The following is a 26,599-nucleotide window of genomic DNA, read 5'->3' on the forward strand; positions in this document are numbered from 1 at the left end:
TCAAGTTGTTGTTTCTCTCTTTGTAGATCTCTTTCTTTATCCTCAACTATTTTTAATGCATCTAGATTTTCAGTCATCTGTGTGCTGAAATGTTCATGTTCTCTTTTCATTGGTTTTAGTTTATCAACCAATGCTTTGTTCTTTTCTTTCAATACTCCAATCATTTCTTCAGTCTCTTCAGATATACTATTCTTTGATGATGTCTCAATTTGTTCCACTAACTCTTGAGAGTCCTGCAAATCATCAAATAATCTTCTTCTTACTTTCAGAGATTTTTACATTTGCCTTTGCATGTCTGCAATCACTTGATTAGCATGATCCATCTCTTCTTGTAGATACACAATCCTCTAAGATTGTTTATAGCCTTCCATTGATAAGATCTTTCTCTTTAGGCAATTAAACCCTTTTCCAAGATTCAAGCTCTGATACCAATTGTTAGGCCCAATATGGAAAGCTAATGTACTGAGAGGGGAGGGGTGAATCAGTACTCCAAAACTTTTCTTGAATAATAAATTCATAGTTATGCATAAACCGAATAGTGCAGTAACATAAAATAAAGCTAAAACAAATAGATAACAATCATACATGATTCACTCCATAACACATATATTTTGGTTACACAGAAACTCTTGGTTAGAGAGAAAAATTGCGATGGGGATGGCACCCACAACTTCACTACTGCAATAATAAAGAGTGCTCGGTTAGAGCTACATATTAGCTATTTCTGATAGCTTACCTTGTTAGGAGTAACAAGATCTATTGGATCTACCTTGATAAAAGATTTTACAACACTTAATCTAAATGTTGCACTTGGTTAGAGGCTTTACAATTTATAGACTTGATTAGAGCCTTTTACCCTGTTAAAGGTTTCTCTTTCAACTTCACAATATTACAATAAAATCATTATAAATATCTGCAACATTACATCTGAAATGTTATAGAAAATTCTATGTGCTCAGAATAGATTACCTTGCTTATAGCATACCTCAGTAACCCATATAGTAACTCGGTAAACCCTTCTGTTTACTCTACTCTTTGACTGTTCTCTGAAAACCTTCTCGGTGACCTCTATGTCTCTGTAATAGTCTTCTTACACTCATACATACACCCTTAACTCATGCTATATAAATAGATCACTTAAGACGGTGATCCAATTCATTGCTTTGATCTTACAAACACAATTTATAATCATATAAAATATTCCATTGGTTAGATGACCTCAAAATCATACACAATCTTCTAGTGCAATTTCCAATGTGATAACGGTTAGATGTGCCTTGATCTTGTAACACGTTTTCATATGCATGTCTAGGTTCAATGAATCTGGTAACATGTTTCACTCAATGTATATCAACTCTGTGTGTCATCTTTGTTGCTTGATAGACATGAAAAGATACTCGGTAGATTTCTCGATGTATACTGCATTCTATGACTGCTTGCTTCTGTAACCGACTAGACTGTGCATACCGACTTCTCTATGTATACTGACTGCATGACTCGGTAGTGTTAATCAACTAGAGTATATAGTATGACTTTGGATATAAAAACTAATGGCAACTTGATAAGTAGTAACAACACCATCCAAGGATAGAGCAATAATAGCAACAATGATCTGCATAGAAACTGTTAGATTTTGCCAAGATCAAGGGGTCAATGAAATGTACAAAATAGAGACACAATATAGGACAAGAATAAACTGTATTCTCATCAATAGAAAATGATCAATAGTTCAATAGTTGTTACATACAATGTAGATGAGCCTGCTTATATAGGCAAGGCTAGGGATATGTATGAGCACACAAATATGACATGTGGCTCAATAAGAAACAAGGGTAGGTAGGAAATAGGTGTGGGTAGGTAGGAGAAATAATATAATATTCCACATGAGGTGGATCACCCACCGAAGGTGGAATTATCACTCCACAATAAGTGGATATGATAGTGTAATAACAAGATCAACACCATAAGAGGTGGAATTTCTCCTACACACACTATCCCAATGTGGCACAAACACCCAAGTGTCTCATATCCAAACTACTATGAAATGCATTATCCTAAGTAAACTTAAGTAAGTGTAATAATATCCATGATGAATAATTATTTACACCAACAGAAACTATAAAGATCAAGCCCCCAATTTGGACTTTCTCTTTCTCTCATGGCTAGGTAGATTTCTCTGAGAGGGAAGGGTCAAAAAATTTCAACATATTATATGATATTACCATTCACCATATTCATCCATAACTCTCCATTATTCTTGAAGTCATTACAGTTGTTCGATTCAATCTAGATTAGGTCACCATCCATTACTAGACTTTTCACTAAGAAACCATAGGCTAAAATAGAGAGGGAAGATAATAAACAAAAGTAAGAAAGAGAAAACATAGGTCAGTATTAAGGTAGGTGTAACTAATTCCAGTAGAAATTAATTATGGCATGGCCTAACATAGGCAAAAGATCAAGACATTTGGAGATAAAGTTTCCTGATTTCCAATTTGGCCTCCACCTAGCTTTCTTTTTAAGCATCATAATGGTGTTATTAGAATCACCTTCATTAATGATTCTTTTAAATCCTATCCATCACAATCACATTTTTTTTCATGTGTTATTAATTCTAACGTGGCATAACATAGGCAAAAGATCAAGACATTTGGAGATGAGGTGTCTTGATTTCCAATTTGGCCTCCACCTAGCTTTCTTTTTAAGCATCATTATGGTGTTATTAGAATCACCTTCAATAATGATTCTTTTAAATCCTATCCATCACAATCACAACTTCATGGTAGACTATAGCCACCTCCATAAATCTTGAGGTTTGAACTCCAAGGTTAGTCATGTAGTCTAGAATCATTTTACCACTTGAGTCTCTTATGATCCCACCCCTACTTGCTCGGCCTGGGTTACCTCTTGATGAGCCATCAAAATTAAATTTTAACCAACTCATATCAAGGAGAAACCATTCACTTATATTTATAAAACTAATAGGAGGATAATTGAAGCTAGAATCAACTATACTCAAACTTAGAACAATCTTTCAATCCAAGGATGAGGGTGGGTAAGAGTGTTTTTTCTTCACAAAGCATTCCATTATGTTTTTGACATTGTTGATTATGGAGATTGTTAAACAATCCCAAGTGCATTTTCTATCTTTGAATATTCTATTATTGCATTCTTTCCATAAACTCTACACTAAATGGAAGAAGGCCTCCCACCAAAGTTCCTTAATAAGGGGATGAGCTAATGGAGGAGTCCACCCAGAAGATCTTCCTTTAAGATCCTTGTTCCAAACCAAAAAAACCAAGAACATACTAGTAATTCTCTATTTGATATTCTATGAAAATGGTAGTGAAACATAATATGATTTATACTCTCTTCCTCCTCTTCACAGAACGCACATCTATTCACAAACTCAAAACCATGTTTCTTTAGGTTGTCAATAGCGAGGATTTTCCCATAGAAAACCATCCACTAGAAGAAACAAACCTTTAGAATCATTTTTTAATTCCAAATATTTGTCTAATAAAAAAAGGGGGGGATTCTAGAGCATCAATTTCAAATCCTAATTCGACAAAGTATTTCCCATCCTTGGAAGAAGCCTAGATCAACTTATCTTCATCTTCCAATCTAAAAAATCTAAGATTATTAAGAATCCTGAGCAACTCCTAAATAATTGTTCTCATTATATGATCAAAGTCCAAGGGATTAATTCTTCATACAGGAGGTGAAGGATTGGGAATCCAATAGTCTCTGACATAGCTCTTGAATCTATCAGTTAGTTCTCTTTAAATAGCTAAATAGATGGGTTAAACTCCAAGGAGATAGGAGAAGACCATGGGTCTTTCCATAAAGATAGGAAGTTGTTGGGTTGAGGGCAATGTCTTAGAAGTGGCATGAATAAAGATTTAGACATAAAGCAAGGATCCTATTTGTTTCTAGAAAAAAGTGGCTACTATTTATGAGTAATGACCAATATGCTATATTATAATTATAAAATGTATATATATAATTTTATAATTTTTATTATAGAAATAAATAGTGATAAAAAAATGTAAAAAAAATGTTGTCTCTCAAGCATTTCAAACTACAAGAGTTCGTTGAAGTTTCCAAATCCTTGTGTTTCAAAAAACAAGCAGTGCTTAGAGTGGATGACCATTATTATTGGGGGTCTAAATAGGAGGGAAAATGTATCTACCAAGTCTTATGGCTAGGAGTATGAATCAATTTGGTTCACCACAAGAGGTAAGGGCATTCACTTGGATCAATTCTATAGCTGAAATGTGGATATGAATATTGCGGATAAGGGTTTATTTAGCCAACATTTAGTTAGAGCTAATGGTTTTTGTTGTGGCTTTGGTGTTTCTCAAGGTAGTGAGTAGTCCTAGAAATAGGATTTGCTGAAAAAGTGTGGACCTATTGTTTCTTTGAATCATGGAATTTTGAGATGTGTCTCAGGTTGAAAAGTTGAATTTTGGATTGTCTTCAATTTTTTGATAGGGTTGGGAAAGACTACCCCATAAGATGGTTTGCCTAGCTCAAATAGATTTGGGACTTAAGGTGCTTCTATCTACGGTAGTATGCAGTTCTCGAAATAGGGTAAGATGTATAGGGGTGGAGTTAGTTGACCCCTGAAATAGGGAGAACCAAGTAAATCTCAAACTAAGAAGGGGGATGACGATATTCCTTCTATGTGTGGAGGTCCAAAGGAGATGGATGAAGTTGTTCAAGAGAAATGCAATGTGAAAACCCTTGGGAGTGAATAAAATGGTGGTAATGGGAAGGGATCTTCTAGGCCTAATGGGTTGATGTGGTCTAGTCTATTTGGAGTAGATAGAGGGAAAAGGAGCATTCTACCTTGTGAGAATAGGACAATTGTTTATTTGGAAAGCAATATTGGGCATGAAGTAGCACAAAATAAATAAAAAAATATTAGAGATAGATCTAATTGGTAGATTTAAGAGAATTTGGTCAAGCCTAGGTGAGGTATACAAATGGATTACAGAATTTTGGAGCCCCATTTTGGATGGGGATGTCTAGATATTCCTTGGGGCTTGCAGTTACTTTGTGATGGTATCTGATAGCGTACAAGATAGAAAGAACATTTTGTTAGAGTACCAATGGAGTTTGGAAGATAAATATATGCTACTATTAAAATCGTGGCATTCAGCTTTTAACTTGATTTCTAAATCCTTTAATAAGATACCAATATAGGTAAGACTCCCCAACTTACAATTGTATTTTTGGACTGAATCTTGTTTTGAAGCTATTGGAAATTTGCAAATGGGAGTTGGGTACAACCTATGGATTATGAAAGTATTTTGTTTAAATGTAGATGGTTCTTACAAACAAGTCATATGGCTACCCAACACATTAAAAGGAATAATCGAAGATAGGATTCATGGTGGAAGGAAGAAGACCCGAATCTCTATTTGGTAGAAAAATAAAGCTCCGAACCTTCAGAGATCAATTCGAGTGAGAGATATATTGAAAGACAGAAAGAAAAGGACTCAAAATTTCCTTAAAAAGGAGTAATAAGAGGGAGGGAAATAGGGAAATTGGTGTTGATTATTCAGTGGTATTGGAAGACTCTAGAAATGAATCTTCATGATCTTTGGATTTGGGGGATTCTCCCATTGCGAACATGGGGGTCTTAGGAAGAGTTGTGCGAGAAAACATAGGAAATATAGACATAGAAATATCTTGTATCCTTGAGGTGAAGTAGGAATCTTGTGGTGCCATAATGAAGGAACAAAAGGAAGTTGCAAAGTTGGAAAAAGGCTAGGAAATTGTGAAAGGAAAGAAAAATAAGAGATCAAAGAGAGATGGATCTTTGAATATACCCTCTAGTTCTCATGTAAAAGATCGAACAAACAAAAATAGGGATGATAATAGTAGGGATTAGGGGGTTCTAATAGCTATGCTAAAGTGTCTATGTTTGAAATTAGGCCATTTTGGGTTGGGGCATTGTGAATGGCGGATTCAGTAATTAGTGGGATATCTAGCAATATGGTCAAGCTTGACATTTTGTAATGATCTTATTTTTATTGTTTAATTAAAAGGGGTGTTGGACCTACTAGTAATATAATTATCAAAAAAAATATTGATATAAAAAAATTCAAAGATAATATAAATATTTTTGAATTCCAAATATTTGTCCAATTGAAAAGGGGGTGACAAAGCAACAATTTAAAATCTCAAATTGACATAGTATTTCCCTTCCTTAGAAGAGGCCTAGATCAAGTTATCTTCATCATCCAATCTAAAAAAAATGACATTATTAAGAATCTCGAGCACTCATCAACAACCATTCTCATTGGATGATCAAAGTCTAGAGGGTTAATTCTCCACACATGAGGGAAATAACTCGGAATCCAATAGCCTTTGACATAGCTCCCAAATATATTAGTTAATTCTCTTTCAATAGTTGAATAGATGGGGTGAAACTCTAAGGGGATAGGGGAAGACTATGGGTCTTTCCATAAAGTTAGGGAGTTATTGGGTTGAGGATGATATCTTAGAAGTGGCTTGATAAAAGATCTAGACATAATGTAGGGCTCCTTTTTGTTTCTCAGAAAAAGTAGAGCCCAACTATTTATGAGGAGTGACCAATATGCTATATTAAAATTTATTATATATTATTTTATAATTTTTTTAAAAGTAATATATTGATATAAAATAATTCAAAGATAATATTAATGTTTTGCATTTTTTTATTTTTTTAACAAGAATATCTTAAATATTTTTGAAATGTGAATTTACAAACTTGTTTTAATTGTAGCAATAAATTTATGATGTTTGTTTTATATATAAAATTTTATAACATTCATTGTTATCATTATTGTATAATTTTACTTTTTTTTTTATATATATACACTTTATTTGTCATACAACTTACAGCTAACATATATCTTAGTACGAGGTGTGTAGGTGGTCTATGGGGAGACAATCCCTCCATTTGGTTCTTGCCCCTTCCCTACACTATGCTTCTTGGGAGGTGCCTATGCCACCATTGTTGGGTTTTCCTAAGGTGGGTTGCAGTTGCATTGCATTTTCCTAGACCTATCCTTTGGGATGTGTGTTGGGAGAGGTTTGTGTTGGTTCCTCTACTCCCTCTCTACTATTGGTGTTTGGGGATGGGGCCCTTCCTTTTATTTTGTGTCTTGTCTTCACTATTGTTCTTAGGATGCCTCTCTTCTCACTGGTTCCCTTGATTGTGGGTTGTGCTAGGTAGTTAATTTTTGTTTTGGTTATGCTTGTTGCCCCTATGGTGCCTTATAGAGATTTTGTGTTCCTTTGTGTCTTCTAGAAAGTGGGTTTTTGGAAGGAGTATGTTGATGTTTGGACTATCTTCTCTGTGTTTGGGTTAGAGGTGTTTTTCCCTCTTCTTATGTGGAGGGATCTAGTTAGGTTTTTAGATCTTACATGCCTTTGGTGGGGCCTATGCTACTAGCTTGCTTCCTATATGTAGAGACTCCTTTTGAGGTGAATTTTTCTTGGTGGGGAGTTGAATGAGGTCTATGGGGTGGTGGATTCACTTTAGTTCTCAAGGGAAGATGGTTTACTTAGTCGAGTTGGTGTTTGACTTTATGTGGTGGGTTGGAAGCAATGGTGTGATAAGGACCAGTTACCCTATGGGTGCCTAACTAGAGAGAGCTCTATTCCCTTCCTACTTTTCACAATGGTGATATTGATTTCTTCTGGAAACTACCGTCCTTTGTTTGGGTTGGTGTTTCTGTTTTTGCAGCCCCTTTTTCTCCTATGGTTCCTTTCTTGGAATGGAGTTATTGTCCTACTATTAGGATAAGGTTTTGGAATGCCTTTCAAAATATTTCTATTATTTTTTGCTCACTTGGTTTCTTCTCTTTTAGTTTAAGGGTTATTTTCTAAATGCTTTGGGATCTTGTCATAAACCCCTTTGTTTTAGGTTGATATTTTTTATGTGATGGGAACTTTGGTTTGATTGGTTTGAGGACTCGATCAAATTTATCCTTTCAGAAAAGGGCTTGTCCTTTTTTGGTTTCATTTTTATGGTGGGCTCATTACTTGTGAGTTTCCACTTGTGTTCCTATTGGCAGTTATGTATCAGTAATGGGCCTATCATGTCTTTATCTAATCAAAACATATATCTTTATAAAAATTATAAAGAACATCAAAAGATATTTTTTACCATTTTTTTTTTTAATATAACTTATAAATACTTTGAAATAAATTAATATTAACCACTAAAAATGAATATAAAAACTAATTGTCATAAAATTTATTTAAGTCCACATTAAAATATAGTAAAATTTTGAAATTAATTGCAAAGACCAAGTAAATTCCTTGTTGAAGCACATCAATTAAATATTAAATGTTTGCAATTATTTGAGTAAACTTTGAGCTCTTTCTAAAGAAAGCTCTTAAATTTTAAAATATGCCATATAATTATATTATTGAATGCATATCATTATATTACTAAATTTTGGGGCTCCAGCTCTAGGGAATTCTAGTAGAAAATTTACTTTTAGCTTTGATTTATATTTTGATGATAAGGTGATTTTTTGTTATAAATGGGCACTAAATATTTAATGGTGGTATTGGTTAGAGTTATACGACTATTCTTTTGTAATGGTGCACCTATGTATTGAGGTCCCTTTTGATAAACAATACTATTTCCTATTGTAGTCTAAATTTGCTTTGTTGTGTGGTTTTTGGGTTGTTAGACCACTTATAGTTTTCTATTTTTGGTTGCCTTCTATTTGCCTAATTTATGTAATTTTTTTATATTGGTTCAATATAAAAAAAATCATTAATGGTGGTTGTTCCAGTGGAAAAAAAACTGATGTTTTGATTTTTTCCTAATTAAAAATTCTGTTTTTTTCCAATTTCTTCAAAGTAACTTTATTTTTTAACATGTGAATAGATAGCTTATCTCTTTTTTATTTACTATCATGGATAAATACAACATCACACAAAAAAAAGCATATTTGATGTAGAAGTAACTTGCTAAACCCACTTTGTGATTGTAGATGCCTTTCCGCATAATGATTAGAGAGAGTTGTTGGCATTACATAGAGATCAAGAAAGTTGTTATTGTACTATTATATCATTTTTTATTTTATTTAGTTTGAAATAATATTATTTAATTTATTTTTTGAATATTGTAATGCTTTTTTGTAAATAAGTTTATATTTAAATATATAATTTTTTTAAGTAGTTATAAATGTATAATTTTCTATCTTTAATATATTTGATAATATATTTCACAAATCAAGTTTCAAATATGTTTATCTTATTGAAATTTAAGATAATCAATAATGCTAGCTTTTAAACTTAATTTTCTCTATAATTTAAAAATGCATTGTTTTATATATCTCACTATAGTCTATAGACTATACTCATTAATTTCATAAAGAAATATTTTTCTTATACATCCATTTGCTACCTTCTTTCCAATAGCTTTAGAATTGCATTAGATGTTCGTTGACATATGCACAAACTATAGTTTCTAATTTTTTTAAAGGTGAAATGCATTATAGGTTTCTATAGGTAACGTTTTAGAATCCAACTACTAGATAATATTATGAATTTTCTAGCTAATTGTCTAATATGTTTTATTTTGTTTTTTTTCCTAATGGAGAGTTGAACATTTACTACTTTCTACCAATAGAATAAGACAAATTAGGAAAAGAGGGGATGGAAAATTGAAAACTTGAGATTGAGAAAAGAAAATTTATTATGCTTTTTAAATTTAATAGGCTATGTTCAAGTCATATTGTAGTGCAACTTATGGGTGATATTTAGGAAAGTATGTTATTATTAGGCCTAGAACTTTGAGTTTGACCTTAAAAGTCTATCTTTTCATCACTATTTCATCTAGATAGAAGTATCCTATTTAATTATGAAAACATCTCATAACTTTATGAAAGATATTATGTAGAATCAAAGAAAGTTATATGGTGCTTGAACAAAATTCAATTTTTTTTAGCATGAATTAATCCTATGATTTCTATAGAAATTAGCTAAGTTAACAAGTATTTATTAGAAATCACTAAACTGGTAGGCTTGGGATTTGAAATTAACAACCATTAGTATGTTTAAGAAAGCCAAATGCATGGTTTTATTTTTAAGAAGGGTAACTAATTATGATTGCCCTTTTAGGAATAATGAACATTCTTAGACACCCATTCCTTTCCTTCCTCAAAACCCCTCCAAACAACCTTCTTATCAACCTACTCTTTGTTAACAAATCCCTTCTTCTCCATGAGTCCAATCTTGAACCATTTCTTCTTCCATGATCCCTTGACTAATGCTACATTCTTATTAACTTGTTGTAGCTTTTCCTTATGAGGATGTTGTTATACATTCTAATAGTAGGAAATTATTAGGAAAAATAAATAACCTTCTAGATTACTTATTTCTTCCCATCAACATCTCAATATGATTTGATCACATTCTTACTCTCACTCTTCTACATATTTCCTAGTGCACATTAACTTGATCTAGACCTCACATTTCTACTCTCACTCTTCTATAGAATTCCCAGTGCACATTAAAGATCTAGACCCCTACTACCTCTAAAGATAACTAGAGTAATGATCAAGTTGTTATGTTTTCCAATGTGGACATGTTCAAGGGTGACCAAGTGACAACTACTTGTGTAGATGGATCATCAATAAAGTTTTCCACATGGTTGTCATCCTCGGTACTTGGATGGAAAGTTTCATATTGGTTTAGTGGATTTGAAGTGACAAGCTAGCTATAATATCAATTCTATTAATGCATTAGTAGCCTCTGCAAGATAAGACTCTCCTAACTCAATAATCTCCTATATTCTGTTTACTCATTTCATGCTTTATGTTTATCAGATTATAACATTGGTCACAATTATGATATTGATATTGGATTAGATTGACGACATGCTTAACTTTGTTAAGCGTCAATCTAATATGCTATCGGGGTATTAACCTGATAGCATATAATGCTAACAATTATTGTTTATGTTAATCCATGTGCTTTGATACTGATTCATAATCGGGTATGTTTTATATATCTGCAACAATTAACAAAAGACATATGATATAGATCGAATATGTTTAAGCACTATTATCATTAACATATCGATCGATATGATTAAGCATTATTATCATCAATGATGATACCGATTCATTATCGGGCATGTTATAAACATTGTTATCATTAAAGATACCGATGCATTATCGGGTATGATTGAAGCATCGATTAGTTATGGATTGGATGTTGTTAGCAGGGGTCAAGACCAAGTGACTATTTATACATCATTCCAATCAAAGGAGATGACATTGAAATCGATACATGTTCATTCACCTTACCTGTAGTAAAAGAGAAAGATAACAATATTAGTATCGTTGACATAATATCAAATTGAAATACACCATCCTGCATATAACTTGTCCATTAAATTGGAAATTACAATACATTTACATGGTATCAGAGCCAAGTTGATTGAACTTGAGGATATTTAATTTAGTGAAACAAATTTAAAGAACAAGGTTATATACTACATCACATTTCTTCAAATGGCCAGCGCTATCAGATTCGAAGACAGAATCGGAGGTGGTGATGATTTTCAGCCTAGAAATTCAGAATTCAAATGACCTTAAAGGAGAACAAAGTGGATTCATTTGTTCAAACTAAAAATGATCAGCCCAAAAATGAACTTGACAAAACAGCATGGATTGAGGGAAATGAAAAGGCAATAAAAATAATAGTTGATGGGGTGAGAAACAACATAATGCCCATCATAAGGAAACATCAGACAGCCTATAAAATGTTCAAATCTCTTGAAAGCATATTTGAGATATCAAATGCAAGTCAAACTCTAGCACTAAAATGAGAAATAAATCATATCACCATGAACAAAGGGGAGACAATCAATGCCTACTTTATGCGGATATCAGTTCTAAAAGATGAACTTGCAACTCTGGACTACGAGATCCAAAGCAAAGAGCTAACACTCATTGCTTTAGATGGGTTGCCTAGTGGATGGAGCACATTCGTCCAAGCCATCAGTGCAAGGTCCAAATATCCCAAATTTGAAAGGTTAAGGGATGACTGTCTCCAAGAGGAATCAAGATTGAACAAAATAGGAATGAAACACAAGAATATAGATGAAGACCTGCAGGTTATAAACACCAATTCCACCAAGCAAAACAAGAAAAGGCAGTTTAGAAAAAGAAAAGGTCGTCAAGGCAAGAACACTTCAAAGAAGGACTTATCTCATATTCAATGTTATAGATGTGATCAGTTCAGACACTTCATTGCAAAATGCCCAGAAAGAACCAAGAAACATGCTACATTTTTCAAAGCAGGAAAGACTAAAGGGGAAGATGACTCCGGGAAATATGTATTCTACTCAGCACTCACAAGTCAAGCTTCTAACAAAATCAACTCATGGGTAATTGACAGTGGTTCATCCAAGCACATCACTGGGTTTAGAGAATCACTTGATTCCATGACAGAGGAGAGTGATGAGGACGTAACCATTGGAGATGACTCCACATATCCAGTCAAAGGAGTAGGAACCTGCACCATCAAATTGAAGACAGGCATAACCTTACAGCTTGAAGGAGTACTATATGTCCCCGGCATCAAAAGAAACCTAGTTTGTATATCAGCACTGGAAGATAAAGGATACAGAGTGATGTTCATGGACAAAAAAGTATTGGCCTGGCCAAGGAACTCCTCCATCAAGAAGGCAAAGACCATTGGACAGAGACAGGGCTATTTGTATGAGTTGTGCATGGAAACCAATCTAGCTCTAATTCATGAAACCACTAATGCAAATGAAGTTTGGCATAGAAGATTAGGCCATCTGAATTTTAGGGCTTTATCTTCAATGGGAAACCTTGTCACAGGTCTACCCAAATTAAAGCAAGATCATTCAGGGGTATGCAAAGGATGTGCCCTAGGTAAGAATACCAAAGGTGAATTTCAAAATAGTACTAGGAAAACTAGCAAAATTCTAGAATTAGTTCATTCTAATGTATGTGGACCTATGTCCGTATCCTCTCTAGGGGGATTCTTGTATTATGTAATATTTGTTGATGACTACTCTAGGAAGACTTGGATCTACTTTTTGAAAAGTAAAGAATCAAAAGAGATCCTCTCTAGATTTAAAGAATTTAAATCACTAACTAAAAACCACTCAGGAAACAAAGTTAAAACCCTAAGAACCGACAATGGGGGGGAATACACATCAGATTCATTTAAAGAATTTTGTAGAGATAATGGGATTAAGAGGGAGCTTACTATACCTTATAACCCCCAACAAAATGGGGTAGTAGAAAGGAAAAATAGGACTATAGTTGAAGCTACCAAAGCCATGATACTAGATCAAAACCTTAACACTAATCTCTGGGCTGAAGCTTCTAGCACCGCTATGTATATACAGAACAAGTGCCCTCACTCCCATCTTGAGGACAAAACTCCTGAGGAAGTATTCACTAAGATTAAGCCTGATATTAGTCACCTTAGGATATTTGGATGTCCCATCTATATTCATATACCTAAAGAAAAGAGACTAAAACTAGAACCTTCTGGAAAAAGAGGGTTTCTTGTAGGATGTAGTGAAACCTCCAAAGCCTACAGAATCTATGTACCTGGTCAAAGAAATATTGAACTAAGTAGGGATGTAATATTTGAAGAAGACCTGGCTTTCAAAAGAGCCCAGAACTTCATAGAACCTGAAATCTGTGTACCTACCTCTAACTTAGATGAAAATCCTGCCCCTGAGTTTCAGAGGGAGAATCTAGATGAAACTGAAAATGAACATGAAAACAAACCTAGAAATCTCAAGAAAAGACCACTCTGGGCCACCAAAACTGTAGAAGAAGCTCAGAGGTTTGCTGCTCCTTCTGGAACCTTCAGAGAAAGCAAAAGACCTAATAAATTTACTACCTATGTTGCTCTTATGAATGACCTATCTAAAAATGAACCCGACAATGTAATAGATGCCATTAAACATCAAGTATGGAAGGATGCTATGTCTGAAGAGTATCAATCCATAATAAAAAATGATGTATGGGAAATTGGACATCCCTAGACCAACTAAGAAGGCTGTTATTTCTTCTAAATGGCTCTTCAAGATCAAAACATGTAGCAGATGGCAGCATTGAAAAAATATAAGGCAAGATTTATTGCTAGAGGTTTTTCTCAAAAGGAAGGGATAGACTATGAAGAAACATTTGCTCCTATAGCCAGATATACCTCAATAAGAGTTGTACTAGCCATTGCAGTAGAAAAGGGATGGAAGGTACATCAAATGGATGTAAAGGCATCTTTTCTTAATGGAGAGATGTCTGAAGAAGTATACTTAGAGCAACCTAAAGGGTTTGAGATCTATCATGCAGAATCTCATGTGTGTAGACTCAAGAAAGCTCTATATGGGCTCAAACAGGCTCCCAAGGCCTGGTATGAAAGAATTGACACATATCTATCAACACTAGGCTTCTCTAAAAATGAAGCAGATCCTAATCTCTACTACAAATAGAATAAAGGTGATATGCTAATAATGATTTTATATGTTGATGATTTATTAATCACAGGAGAGGATCATCTTATAGATCAATGCAAGAAAGAGCTATCCAAAGAATTTGATACGAAGGACTTGGGATTCCTTCATTATTTCCTAGGGTTGGAAGTATGGCAGAATCCTAACAATATTGTGCTAAACCAAGGCAAGTATACATTAGATATCCTGTAGAGATTTGGAATGCTCAACTGTAGACCCATGACCACTCCAATGGAAACCAATCTTCATAAACTTAAAGAAGCAGCAGTAGAATCACCTTCTACTGACCCCACTCTATATAGGCAAATGATTGGGTCTCTTATGTATTTGGTAAATACAAGACTAGATATCTGCTATGCAGTAAATGCCTTAAGTCAGTTTATGTGTGAGCCAAAAGAGATACATCTGGTAGCAGTAAAACACATTATGAGATATTTACAAGGCACCTTAAACCTTCGTCTCAAGTATAAGAAAATTGATCTTAATCTACACGGATTCTCAGATTCAAATTGGGCTGGAAGTGTGACTGATCGGAAAAGCACCTCTGGGTGCTGCTTCAGTTTGGGATCAGCCATGATATCCTGGATCAGTAGAAAGCAGTCTTCTATAGAGCAAAGTTCCACCGAGGCTGAATACATTGCAGCCTCCATGGCTACCCGAGAAGTAGTGTGGCTTAGAAAGTTGCTTGTGGGATTGTTTGGCAATCTGATGAAACCTACTATCATCCATTGCAACAATCAAAGTTGCATAAAACTTTCAGTGAATCCAGTGTTCCATGATAGATCCAAACATATTGAAATCCCATACCATTATGTACGAGACATGGTAGACAAAAATGTGATCAAATTAGAATATGTTAATACAGGAGATCAGACTGCAGATATTCTGACCAAACCACTTTCCAAAGTGAAGGTTGATCACTTCAGAAAGGGTTTAGGTATGATAGAAAGGTACTCTGCTTTGTAAATAAGATGTTGAAAATGTAAACTTCTTTTGTCATGTTGGGACATTCTGGATTTTACCCCCTATGCTCATATCTAAGAGGTGACAATCTCTCAGATTATGAACACTTGTATGCAGACATCATAAGGTGATGATCTTATGATTCTCAAACCAGTTATCATGTTGGATCTCTGGTATGTCATGGATGTGCCATGATGTTGTTGTGATAAAACATTTGTATGAAATGTTTGTGCACATATCACAACCTGGATAAGATGAGAATTTAACCATCCTCATATGTTTATCCTCAGTATTGCATGTTTAGGCGATACTGATATCATGTGTTTAGGTGATATCTTGTCATAATAAAATGATGAATCTATTATATCACATAGATTGTTGGTACCCTATGTCACATACTTAGGGTAATGTTTTATGTTTGTATTCTATGTTCTGATGGTACTTCATATTATATGTATAGATGATATATCTTCTTGGAGATTGACATTTTGAAAAAGAAATGTGATGCAGGTTATCTTATCTTCCAAAAGCTAAGAGGAAGTGTTAATGCATTAGTAGCCTCTACAAGATAAAACTCTCCTAACTCAGTAATCTCCTATATTCTGTTTACTCATTTCATGCTTTATGTTTATCAGATTATAACATTAGTCACAATTATGATATTGATATTGGATTAGATTGACGACATGCTTAACTATGTTAAGCATCAATCTAATATGCTATCGGGTATTAACCCGATAGCATATAATGCTAACAATTATTGTTTATGTTAATCCATATGCTTTGATACCGATTCATAATCGGGTATGTTTTATATATCTGCAACAATTAACAAAAGACATATGATATCGATCGAATATTTTTAAGCACTATTATCATTAACATATCGATCGATATGATTAAGCACTATTATCATTAGCGATGATACCGATTTATTATCGGGCATGTTATAAATGTTGTTATCATTAAAGATACCGATGCATTATCGGGTATGATTGAAGCACCGATTAGTTACGGATTGGATGTTGTTAGTAGGGGTCACGACCAAGTGACATCTTGGTCGGACATGTCATCAAGGTGCCACTTGATCGTGGCCACCCTACTATTTATACATCATTCCAATCAAAGGAGATGACATTGAAATAGATACATGTTCATTCTCCTTACCTGTAGTAAAAGAGAAAGATAACAATATTAGTATCATTGACATAATATCAAATTGAAATACACCATCTTGCATATAACTTGTCCATTAAATTGGAAATTACAATACATTTACAAATTCTACACTCAAAGCTAATGTACCTAGTCGTAACCTTCCATTGTTTCAGAAACAAAATATTTGTAAAAAGAGATGGATGTTGTTTATTAGTCACAAATAAAATGGTCAGTAGATGTGCATAAGAATTACTCTACCAATAAGTATGAAAGTATTAGATGTAATTAAATATACTAGAAAATAAGAACTTACAGAAAGAAAAAGCTTTGTAAAAAGTTTAAGCTATATGTATCCAAAATTAGCTATTAGTAAGATAGTGCGGCCGCTAGAATGGACTAATATATCATGCTAGACATAACTTCATTAGAAAGATATGTATAAGATATATTTTATTATTATTTTTCTATAAATTTAAATTTAAGATAATTTAAATTAACGACTGCATCCATATATACTCTTTATGAAAATGACCTAGTGACCTCTCGTAAAAGTAAAATAATGGCGAATCGAACAAAAGACTTTATGAAACAAACTCTTTGACTCGGAAGCCTTAACACTGATTTTTATTGTTTAACCCATCATTATTTTAAATGTAATGCGATATTGTAGTAAAGATCACCCAAGATTCCATGTTTCTCCTTACAACAATTAAAAGCATATTTCTATAGTGCTCCCACAGTAATTTCAGTAGAAGGAATACGTGTATCCGTTTCTTTCCATTAAAGTAATGTATTGGCATATCTTTTTCTAGTGTCAATTGGCATATTTTCTCAAATGAACAGAAGGTATTCAGTATCTTTTTATCTTTCTTTTTTGACATGTCTCTGTTTCGCGTCCTCTTTTGGTGGAGGTTACATCTCTTTTCTGGTGGAGGTTACATCTTTTTTTCTGCGGAACCAATTCCTGTTAACCAGCACAAGAATAATTTTCTGATTGCCTTATCGAGCCTTACGATTGTTAAGGCAGCTTAACAGCAGAAAATTGCCATGACAACTGAGTGTGAACAGCCCAGCGAAGGAATCGATGGCAGGGCATACTACGCTGCAATACGTTTTGGAACAAAAATTGAGATTTCCCAACTTAAAGAAACTCTCAATAGTGTTACACCCGGAAGCAGAAATACTCTTCTTCATTTGGCTGCTAGTGTAGGAAATCTAGTAATCGTTCAAGAGCTCCTGCAACTCAATCCTCTGCTTGTCAAGGCCACCAATGCCCAAGGAAATACTGCATTGCACTTGGCTGCTCATGGGGGTTTCTGTAGTGTTGTGCAGGTTCTACTCCAACAACAAAAAAGTGGTGTGGATATCTGTAACAAGCATAATGAGACGGCTCTTTTCAAAGCTTGTGAAAGTGGTAATTTAGCCACAGTGAAGGAGCTGTTGAAAGCACATCCGCCAAGTCTACGCCAAACAACAGTGGATGGGCGAACCTGTTTATATGTTGCAATAATCAAAGGAAATTTGGGTCAGTTATTATTTTTCTCTTTACCTAGTTATTTCTGATAATTTATATATCTCTTTCTAGATCTAGAATATTAGCGAGGATTATCCTACAATGCAACTTTAATGTTCTTCTTCTAATTGAGCTCTGTATTTCTTACATTAATGTAAGCTTTAACTAGGTAATCCGTACTTCTTCAACACTTAAATCGAAACTAATCTGAGATTATTTTCTTTGTTCTATCTATGTATTTATTTTAGAAAGGAAAATGCCACCAGCTAATGATTTTGGATGCTTCCTCCACAGATCTAGTGAATGAGATCTTAAAGTCACAAGATGCAAAATATTTAATAAAAATGAAGTATGAACATGACGATACGGCCTTGCATGTAGCTGCTCGGATACACTATGTGCACATAATGAGAAAGTTAATACAGTCTGAGCCCCGACTGTGTTATTGGGTTAATGGCAACCAAGAAACTCCCATTTTTGTGGCAGCGAAATTGGGGCATCTGGAAGCAGTAAAAGAGTTGATAAAGGAGAGGCCAGACGCTGTCGAAATACCAAGTAGGTGTGGAATGAACGTTCTACACATAGCTGCCCAAGTTAGCCAAGTGAGAATTATTGATTACTTGAATCAAAAGGTAGGTTTGTCAGACTTGGTCAACAAGGGACTTGAGAAGCCTCCAGAGGAAAAGTCCCTGCAAGGTGGAGAAAACCCAGGTCCGGCTACAAAATTAGATCATTTTTCACAGATAAGTGAAGGAGATACACCTCTGCATATTGCAGTCAGGAACAAAAAGCTACCTGTAAGTTTCTTTTCATATCTTATACTATTAATTCTCATGCCCGCTTTCGTTTGTTTAAATAGAAATTTTGGGTGGTTGTCCGATTTCTTAATTTGATATCATTGACTATGGAAAGAGGTAAAAATTAAGTTGCATTTCAAATCTGGTCCTCGCCATTTGAGTGTGGCTGTACAACTTACAGGTGAAAAAGTAAATTTTATTTCCAAAAGTATTTCTTACTCAAGATTAGCATCACAAAAATAAGGATTTGGAAAAACAAAAGAACTTTGACTCAAGCTGCGTGAAGCCAAAACTCCTCAAGCAACTTTGTACCCTATTGACAGCCTTACCCTTTAACTCATATGAACTCATATGAGTTGAGATCCTTAGTGGCTAGATTCCCACCTCAAAGCATTCATAGGACAACTCGTTGCCCCTAACCATTATCTTATCTTCATTCAAAGTGGGTGAGTGCCAAGATGTGTGCCCGGGAATGTAGGCATTCGGGACATGGAGCGCCCCATCTAGGCCCCCTAACATCATCCTTCTCCTTACAAATCTCCTCCAATCTTCACACATTAGGCTAAATCCCCACTCTCAAAGGCAAGAATAAGAGCCACTCAAATTAGTCTTGTCCAAAAGAAGACAGACTACTATTCATTACATCCAAGGGAAGCCTCAACCATAACCTATAATTGAAAAGGAATCACCTACACTTTAAAGCTTTATATGGGTTTACCTTCCTCTAAAACTCTCTTACCCTATACCCTATACCCTACACAAGCATGAGTACGAAAATAATTAAAAAACACTAGAAAATCTTCATAATCCATATGTTGCACCTAATCACTTCCTTAGAGGATAGATGATCGAACCTTATTGGGATACTAGCTTATCTATATAATGATAAGCAATAAAATATTTATTTTTCTTACGTAAGCAAAATTCTATTCGAAACGACCATTTCTTGTACTTTATATTTTTTCATTGAGAAGAATTTGCTTGAGGAGTTTCAATTAATTAAATGATATTAAGTGATTTGCTTTATTGATGGATTCTTTTCCCTAAAAAAAGATGAAGATTCTTAGCATTAAGAGATAGTATTAGTATTTATTTTAATTGTTTGTAGATCCCAAGTTCCCAAAATTCCTAGTTTCTCCATGCTAGAAAAATTTAGCAAATCATCAACGAAACAAATAGAGAAATCTCCAAATATGAATATTTTTAATGCACCATAACCTTCTATTTACTAAATTTCAGTTTGCGTCCTGTAGATGGTGAAGTCGCTTCTCAACGTACAGGGTATAAACAAGGACGCAGTTAACAAGGAAGGCTTAACGGCGCTGGACATTGCAAGAGAAAAAACAGAATACCACGAATCTCACAAGATAATTGAAATGCTGTGTAATTGTCCTCCCAAGTGCAGGCCTTTCTTGTACAGCGCTCCCAAGGTCGCCGAAGAGAAACGCCAGGTTGCCATTGATATGGTGAACAAAACATTTGACGCGAGGCGCAACACAGAATTAGTGGTAGCAGTGTTGTTAGCCACAATGTCATTTACAGCTGTCTTCACCATTCCAGACGGTTTCAGAACTGATATAGAGGAAGAAGAAAGGCACAAGTTTGGCTCCCGCTTTCTCATTAGATCTCTTTCATTTAATATGTTTATAATTTTTAATTGTGTGGCCTTCTTTCTGTCGTTATTTGTGGTGCTGGCATGGCATATTACTACGCCTCTTACAACAGAACATAAGTTGTCCTTCTTAGCTATCACCAATCTCATGGTTTGTGCCACCGCTGCTTTTACAACGTATGGTTTCATGGCTGCATTGTACACAATACTTGAGCACAATACACTGGCTTGGCTTGTGCTTGGGACGTGCATGATCATCTGCCTCTGTGGCGCTTTGGGTCTCTTCAAATTGGCTACACAGTATTTGGTGAAAATGGAAAGAGTGAGGCGCCTGTGTGGTGTGAATCTTTTCCTCTTTGACCGTCTGGTGGAGTCTGTCTGGATGAAACTAGAAAGTTGGGGTTATTTTGATATGGTACCCAGGTACATAAGGAAGTGCCATGTTATTATACACTCCAAGTGCACTAGTAAGTGTAAGGCTATGCCTAAGAGTGAGTCTGTTGAAAACGTGTAGGTACAAATTCAAAATCATGTTATTGTTGTAAATAAGATCTTTTTGATGTATGGAGTAAACTGGATATCAAAAGTCTATACTTCTTTATTAACAGTTTAGTGGTTGGATATTGTTGATGTATGTAATAAATTAGATCTTGTTAATGCATGGAGTAAATTGGATGGTTACTATCTTGTTCTTCCTCGCTAAGAGTTTAGCCATTGCATTTAGCTCTTGTTCATGTATGCAGTAAATTAGATGATCAAAATTCCATTCTTCCTTACTAATAGTTTAGTCATCTAATCTCGTTTATGTATGAAGTAAATTGGTCGACCAAAACTCTATTCTTCCTTACCAACAATTTAGGGCACCATCCAATCTTGTTGATGTATTAGTAAATTGGATGATCAAAATTCTATACTTCTTTACTAACAGTTTAGTCATCCCATCTTGTTGATGTATGGAATAAATTGGACGACTAAAATTCTCTTCTTCTTTAGTAACAGTTTAGTCATTTTGTTTATATATTTATGCTCTCCACTTTATCTCATATTAATTTGAAGGTGTGATTTAATTATTCAAAATTTTTTTAATGTGTAACATTATTTTATAAATGTTAATTTAAATAAGTTTATTCATTAAAAAAACATATTGTTTTTTATTAAGGGAAAACAAGTTTTGAAGGGACCTAAAACCCTTTACAAAACAGGTTTTGGAAGGACCTGAAACCCAAACCTTAAGATAAACTTGAAAGTCCACCTAATGATACAAAGCAAAAGTGAGATAGGGCAAACCATATAAAAGATGGGGGACGGCGTAAGAAGGACCCCCAACAAGAAACAACAAGCTGCAAAAGTGAAAGACCAACAAGTAGCCCCAATCCAACCAAAACAAATCAAGGATTTGATCTACACTTGTGGGAGCGAAGGGTCATATCAATAGAGGACTAGGATGATTTGGATTTCTTACTTTTAATGGTAATCCATCCCTCTTCAACCCTAATAGCAGTGCTTTGCCAAGAAGATAGGTCTAGAATAGAGAACCTCCCACCAACAAGAGGAATAGTGGCATCATCTTGAGAGGTGGGGAGAGTAGAAATCTGAGAATCAGAAGGACCAAACAATGATCCAACAGTAATTTGGGAAGCGGGAAGATCAACCACCATTGAAGAGCTTCCAACATCCTTCAACCAATCAGTCAGGATGCCACTACCACAAGAAGCATCCACACGCACCTAAGGCAAAGCAACAACAAAACTTTCATTTACAAGCGCCATAGCAGGGGCAGCAGCCTGAGGTGCATTACCATCACTATCATTGGCTAGAGGAACCTACGCAACCGCTTGGGAGAAGCTTTATTTTTGAACAAAGTAGTGTTTAGACGAGGCACCATTCCACCAAGAAACGGATCTTTTTTCTTTTTATCTAACTCACACTGTACAGTGACAAGAACAGTATGGAAGCAATTTCGACATCTGAAGGGGATGCCCTCATAGTCAAGCGATTAGACCCAAGATCCCAATGAAGAGTTAATCTTTATCTCAGTAGGGAGCCCTTTAGAAACATTAGTATCAACCAAAATCCGAGCATAATTAGAATGATAAATATAGTAAGAATCCTTATCAATCATTAGGAAGTCTCCTAAAGCCTCCCCCATTTCCTCTAGCAAAGAGTCTATCTAAAGATGAAGGGGGAGGTTAGGGAGCCTAACCCAAATAGGAATCTTGTTAAATGAATCAGTAGATGGGTTAAAATCCGAGAACCAAGGTTTAACCATCAATAAAAAATTATCCTCCTAGCTGAAAGGATTGTTACATAAGATTTTTGATCTATCCTCTTCCTGTTCAAATTTAGCAATGAAGAAAACCCTGGCTAAAGGATAAATGTTAACAGTGCCCTTTAAGATCGGTTCCCAGTTTTGAGAGATCTAGGTGTGCAGTTGTGGAAGGCTCGGCCAAAAGCCCCAAAACTTGCAAATCAATCCATGAGACTCAAACACAGAGTTATGGATGATCTCCTTTTCAATGTCAGCAGACAACCTAAAATCCAAGAAGTTGCACATAGGAATAGCCACAGACACCAAGCCACAAGCATCCCAATCCATAGCAGAGGACACTATAACCCCAATGGCAGAAATAGGAACACCACTATTTGTAGAATCACCAGTAGAAGCCCCATTGGCATCCACCTTCAGCCTACCAAATGTAGAAGATAGAGAAATGTCACCCGCAGAGGAGCCCATCCCTCCCACGGTCTCAGTTGCAGCCAGGAAGGGTGAAAGAGTTGTTGAAAGAGTAGGAGTCCATTGAGTGGGAGCATTTTTCTTCAGCCAAGGCATAGTTGAGCGGGCTCCTTCTAGCCACTATTGTCTTCTGTGAAATTCCTACTTAATCTTTTTGTTTTTTTCTTCAGATGAATCAAGATTTTTCCCTCAATATCGGATATGAGAATTTTTTTTTTTAAAAAAACAGATTGTTGTTTTTGATAAAGATAAACGGGTTTTACAGGGACTTGAAACCCAAAGTTTTACAGACCAAGGCCAGTAGCCAACCAAACATTAAACCTAAGCGAAACAAGGGAGAAACCCCACACAGACCGAATGCTAAAATACAAGACAAACAAAGCCAAAAAATAGGGCAAAGCACTCAACTGAGAGAGTGCACCAATTCAATATTCTTCTAAATAATCTTCTTGTTAATTTTGTCCAAATCCTCTAGGTTCCCTAGCCCTGGCTCCGACTCCTGGTTCTAGTGCAAGGACCTGAGTTATTTTATTCATTAAAAAAATATATTCTTGTTGATCTAATGAGAAACAAGAATAAACACACTATTTTTATTTGATAATTAAATTTTGAAAAAATTTACTTTTATTAATAATTATAATTTTTCAAGAAAAGAAACTATTATTAAATATATTTATAACAAGTTGTGGATGTATTTATTTTATATCATAAAAATAATTTATTATAATTTAAAATAAAAAATAATGTCTAATTTTAAAATTATGAATTAATAACTATTTATTCATAAAGATTATGTGAATTAAAATATTATAAATTTAATTATTTTTAATAGATAAAATTCAATTTAAAGAACAATAACTTTGCAATATTATTACTATTAAAAAATATGTAAGCCAAAATTTTGGAACTTGATAAATTTCATTATCAAAAATTTTAAGTATGTTTTTTTGCATGATTTCATAAATAAAGAAAGCTTTAATTTGACAAATTAATATAATAGAAAATATTTCACATCTTTCACAAAACACAATGGCGATAAATTGTTTAACAATCACTAAGAGAATCAAGGTCACATTGTTGTGAGCCTAGATACTTAAATTTTTGGATCCCCCATTGTACTTCACAAAATCCTATTTTTGTAGAAACCCTTATTGTTGGAAAAACATGAAATGGGTCATTTTGGAAAACCAAATGGATTGAGGTATATAATGCATATATTACATTAGATGAATGGGTGTGCGTAAGAAATGTATGGATAATATGAATTTATTATATTACATGATTATATAAATATGATAACAACTAATTATGTATAAATGTTTGTGTATAGAGAAGAGTCGAATATACAAAAATGAGAATATTTGAAAAACTATTGTGTCATTGATCATTATGTACATACATTAATAAACTAATTATTTATTAATGTTTGTATATAGAGAAGAGTGGAATATACAAAAATGAGAATATTTGATAAACAATTTTGTCATTTATCATTATATACATGCATTAATAAATTTTCTAAAATGGTATAAAATTTAATAGTAAATGGCATCTTAAAATGATTGTGTATCTAAAACTATGTAACACTCACAATCATGCATGTAAAGAAAACATTAAGGCATTGAACGATATGAAGGCACTATGATAGGTATAAACTAATTGAGCTTACAAGTTGTTAGCATGTAACTTTGTTCTTTAGTATCTAATGCTAAGCCCTCCTTGTTACTTTCCAAACACCTCAAAATGTATGACACTGACCCCCTAAAATAAGAGTGGGATCCTATCAAGGTAAAGCTCTACAAATTTAGTTCAATCTTCTCACCATCTCCAAGACTTGCTTGCTCTCTCACAATCTTTGACAATTCCATGTTGGTGATTGGTCCTTTAAGGACCTCTTCTTCTTGTCCCTCTAACATCTCTCAATTCTCTATCTCCTCACCAAAGTTGTTACTAGCTCTGATACCACTTGATGCATAGCCCTCCTTGTTACCTTCCAAACCTCAAAATGTATGACATTGACCCCCTAAAATAAGAACAGGATCCTATCAAGGTAAAGCTCTATAACTTTAGTTCAATCTTCTCACCATCTCCAAGACTCTTGCCTACTCAATCAAGGGTATCTTTCTGCAACACACTCCATGAAACCTCCAAGGGTTATAAATAATTGTCACACTAGTTTTGGGTCCTAAAAGACTCCTCAAGGTCAGACAAAGCACCGGTTGCAAATATACCTGCTCATTCCTTAAGAAACTCACCCAATTAGGCCTAGTTGCTTGTAGCCCTATTTAGCGAGTAAAGGGGCCTTAAGTTCAAATTTTCCCAAACACCTTGGTAAACAAATTATGGACTCAAACACCCTTTTGGAATTTATACAAGTCCCAAAAAGGAAGGGTCAAGGTCTGGAAATTAAAGGTCTTTCCCGATAGGATATTGACTGTCCTAAAAGGGCTAATTAGGCCTCTTTTGTGAAGCAACTATGCTCAGATGATTGAACTGGCCAATTAAAATCCCATGGAAATTTTTGGAAACATTAATCAATAGGAATTCTAGGGTTACACACCTGGAATCATCACCATTTGCACACAAGGTACTTTTGTTTGTTCAAGGTCTAGATAGCCACATAGAGATGTCTACCTAGGGTCGCTCCAAACACTTATCTCCCTTGCTCCTCCTACAAAACACTCTTGGAATCCTATAATAAATTTACCATACTTTCCTTTCACCAAATCCCATGGGCCTCAGATTGGTAAAGTGCAAGATATGGCCATGAAGGAGGAAAAACCCAAGGTAAACCCTAGTTTTTCAGGTACCTACAGCAAAAATTGAATATCAGGAGCAACACACATAATAAAGACTTCAAATCAAAACCAAAACAGATTTAAGTCTCCTCTCCAACCAATTCACATAATTGGGATTGGATCCCAATCTGTACAGAACCGTACCACAAACCAAAACTCCAGAATTGCAGGAAAAACTCAGAATTCTATTAGTTTGCTTGCATCAAAGATCTTCTCTGTACAATCACCTCTTGGAAATTGGATCTATGAGATTTATAAACTATTCCTCAACTTCTCTCAACTGAAAATCAAGAGGTTAGAGCCATTGGAGGAGGTTGAAATTGCAAAATGCAAAAAGTGCATAAAAGTTACTCATGACAACTTTTGACAACTTTTGCAAAAGTTGTCAAAATGTCATCTTTCACCTCCTAATACCTTGGGTCAAGCTCAACCCCTCATAAAATATCTTAAAATACTTAAAACTGACACATTTATCCCCTATTGTCCAAAAGTCCTAG

The 26,599-nt window shown here is 34.6% G+C and overlaps 1 protein-coding gene across 1 annotated transcript; it reads left to right on the forward strand.

The window, feature by feature from the left end:
- Positions 1-17,610: 17,610 nt before the first annotated feature.
- On the forward strand, positions 17,611-21,212 carry LOC131056326 (ankyrin repeat-containing protein ITN1-like). The gene is made up of 3 exons (XM_059209449.1): positions 17,611-18,173; positions 18,456-18,958; positions 20,212-21,212. The coding sequence occupies exons 1-3, from the start codon at positions 17,696-17,698 to the stop codon at positions 21,082-21,084; spliced, it is 1,854 nt and encodes a 617-aa protein (XP_059065432.1). The 5' UTR covers positions 17,611-17,695; the 3' UTR covers positions 21,085-21,212.
- Positions 21,213-26,599: the final 5,387 nt, after the last annotated feature.

The sequence above is a fragment of the Cryptomeria japonica genome, chromosome 7 (assembly GCF_030272615.1).
Source record: "Cryptomeria japonica chromosome 7, Sugi_1.0, whole genome shotgun sequence".
Lineage (NCBI taxonomy): Eukaryota > Viridiplantae > Streptophyta > Pinopsida > Cupressales > Cupressaceae > Cryptomeria > Cryptomeria japonica.

Bases quoted from the DNA above. Each gene is read 5' to 3' on its own strand.
- LOC131056326 (XM_059209449.1), top strand. From the start codon at position 17,696: ATGACAACTGAGTGTGAACAGCCCAGCGAAGGAATCGATGGCAGGGCA. The intron at 18,174-18,455 runs GTCAGTTATTAT...CTTCCTCCACAG, and splicing joins AATAATCAAAGGAAATTTGG to ATCTAGTGAATGAGATCTTA. The intron at 18,959-20,211 runs GTAAGTTTCTTT...TGCGTCCTGTAG, and splicing joins TCAGGAACAAAAAGCTACCT to ATGGTGAAGTCGCTTCTCAA.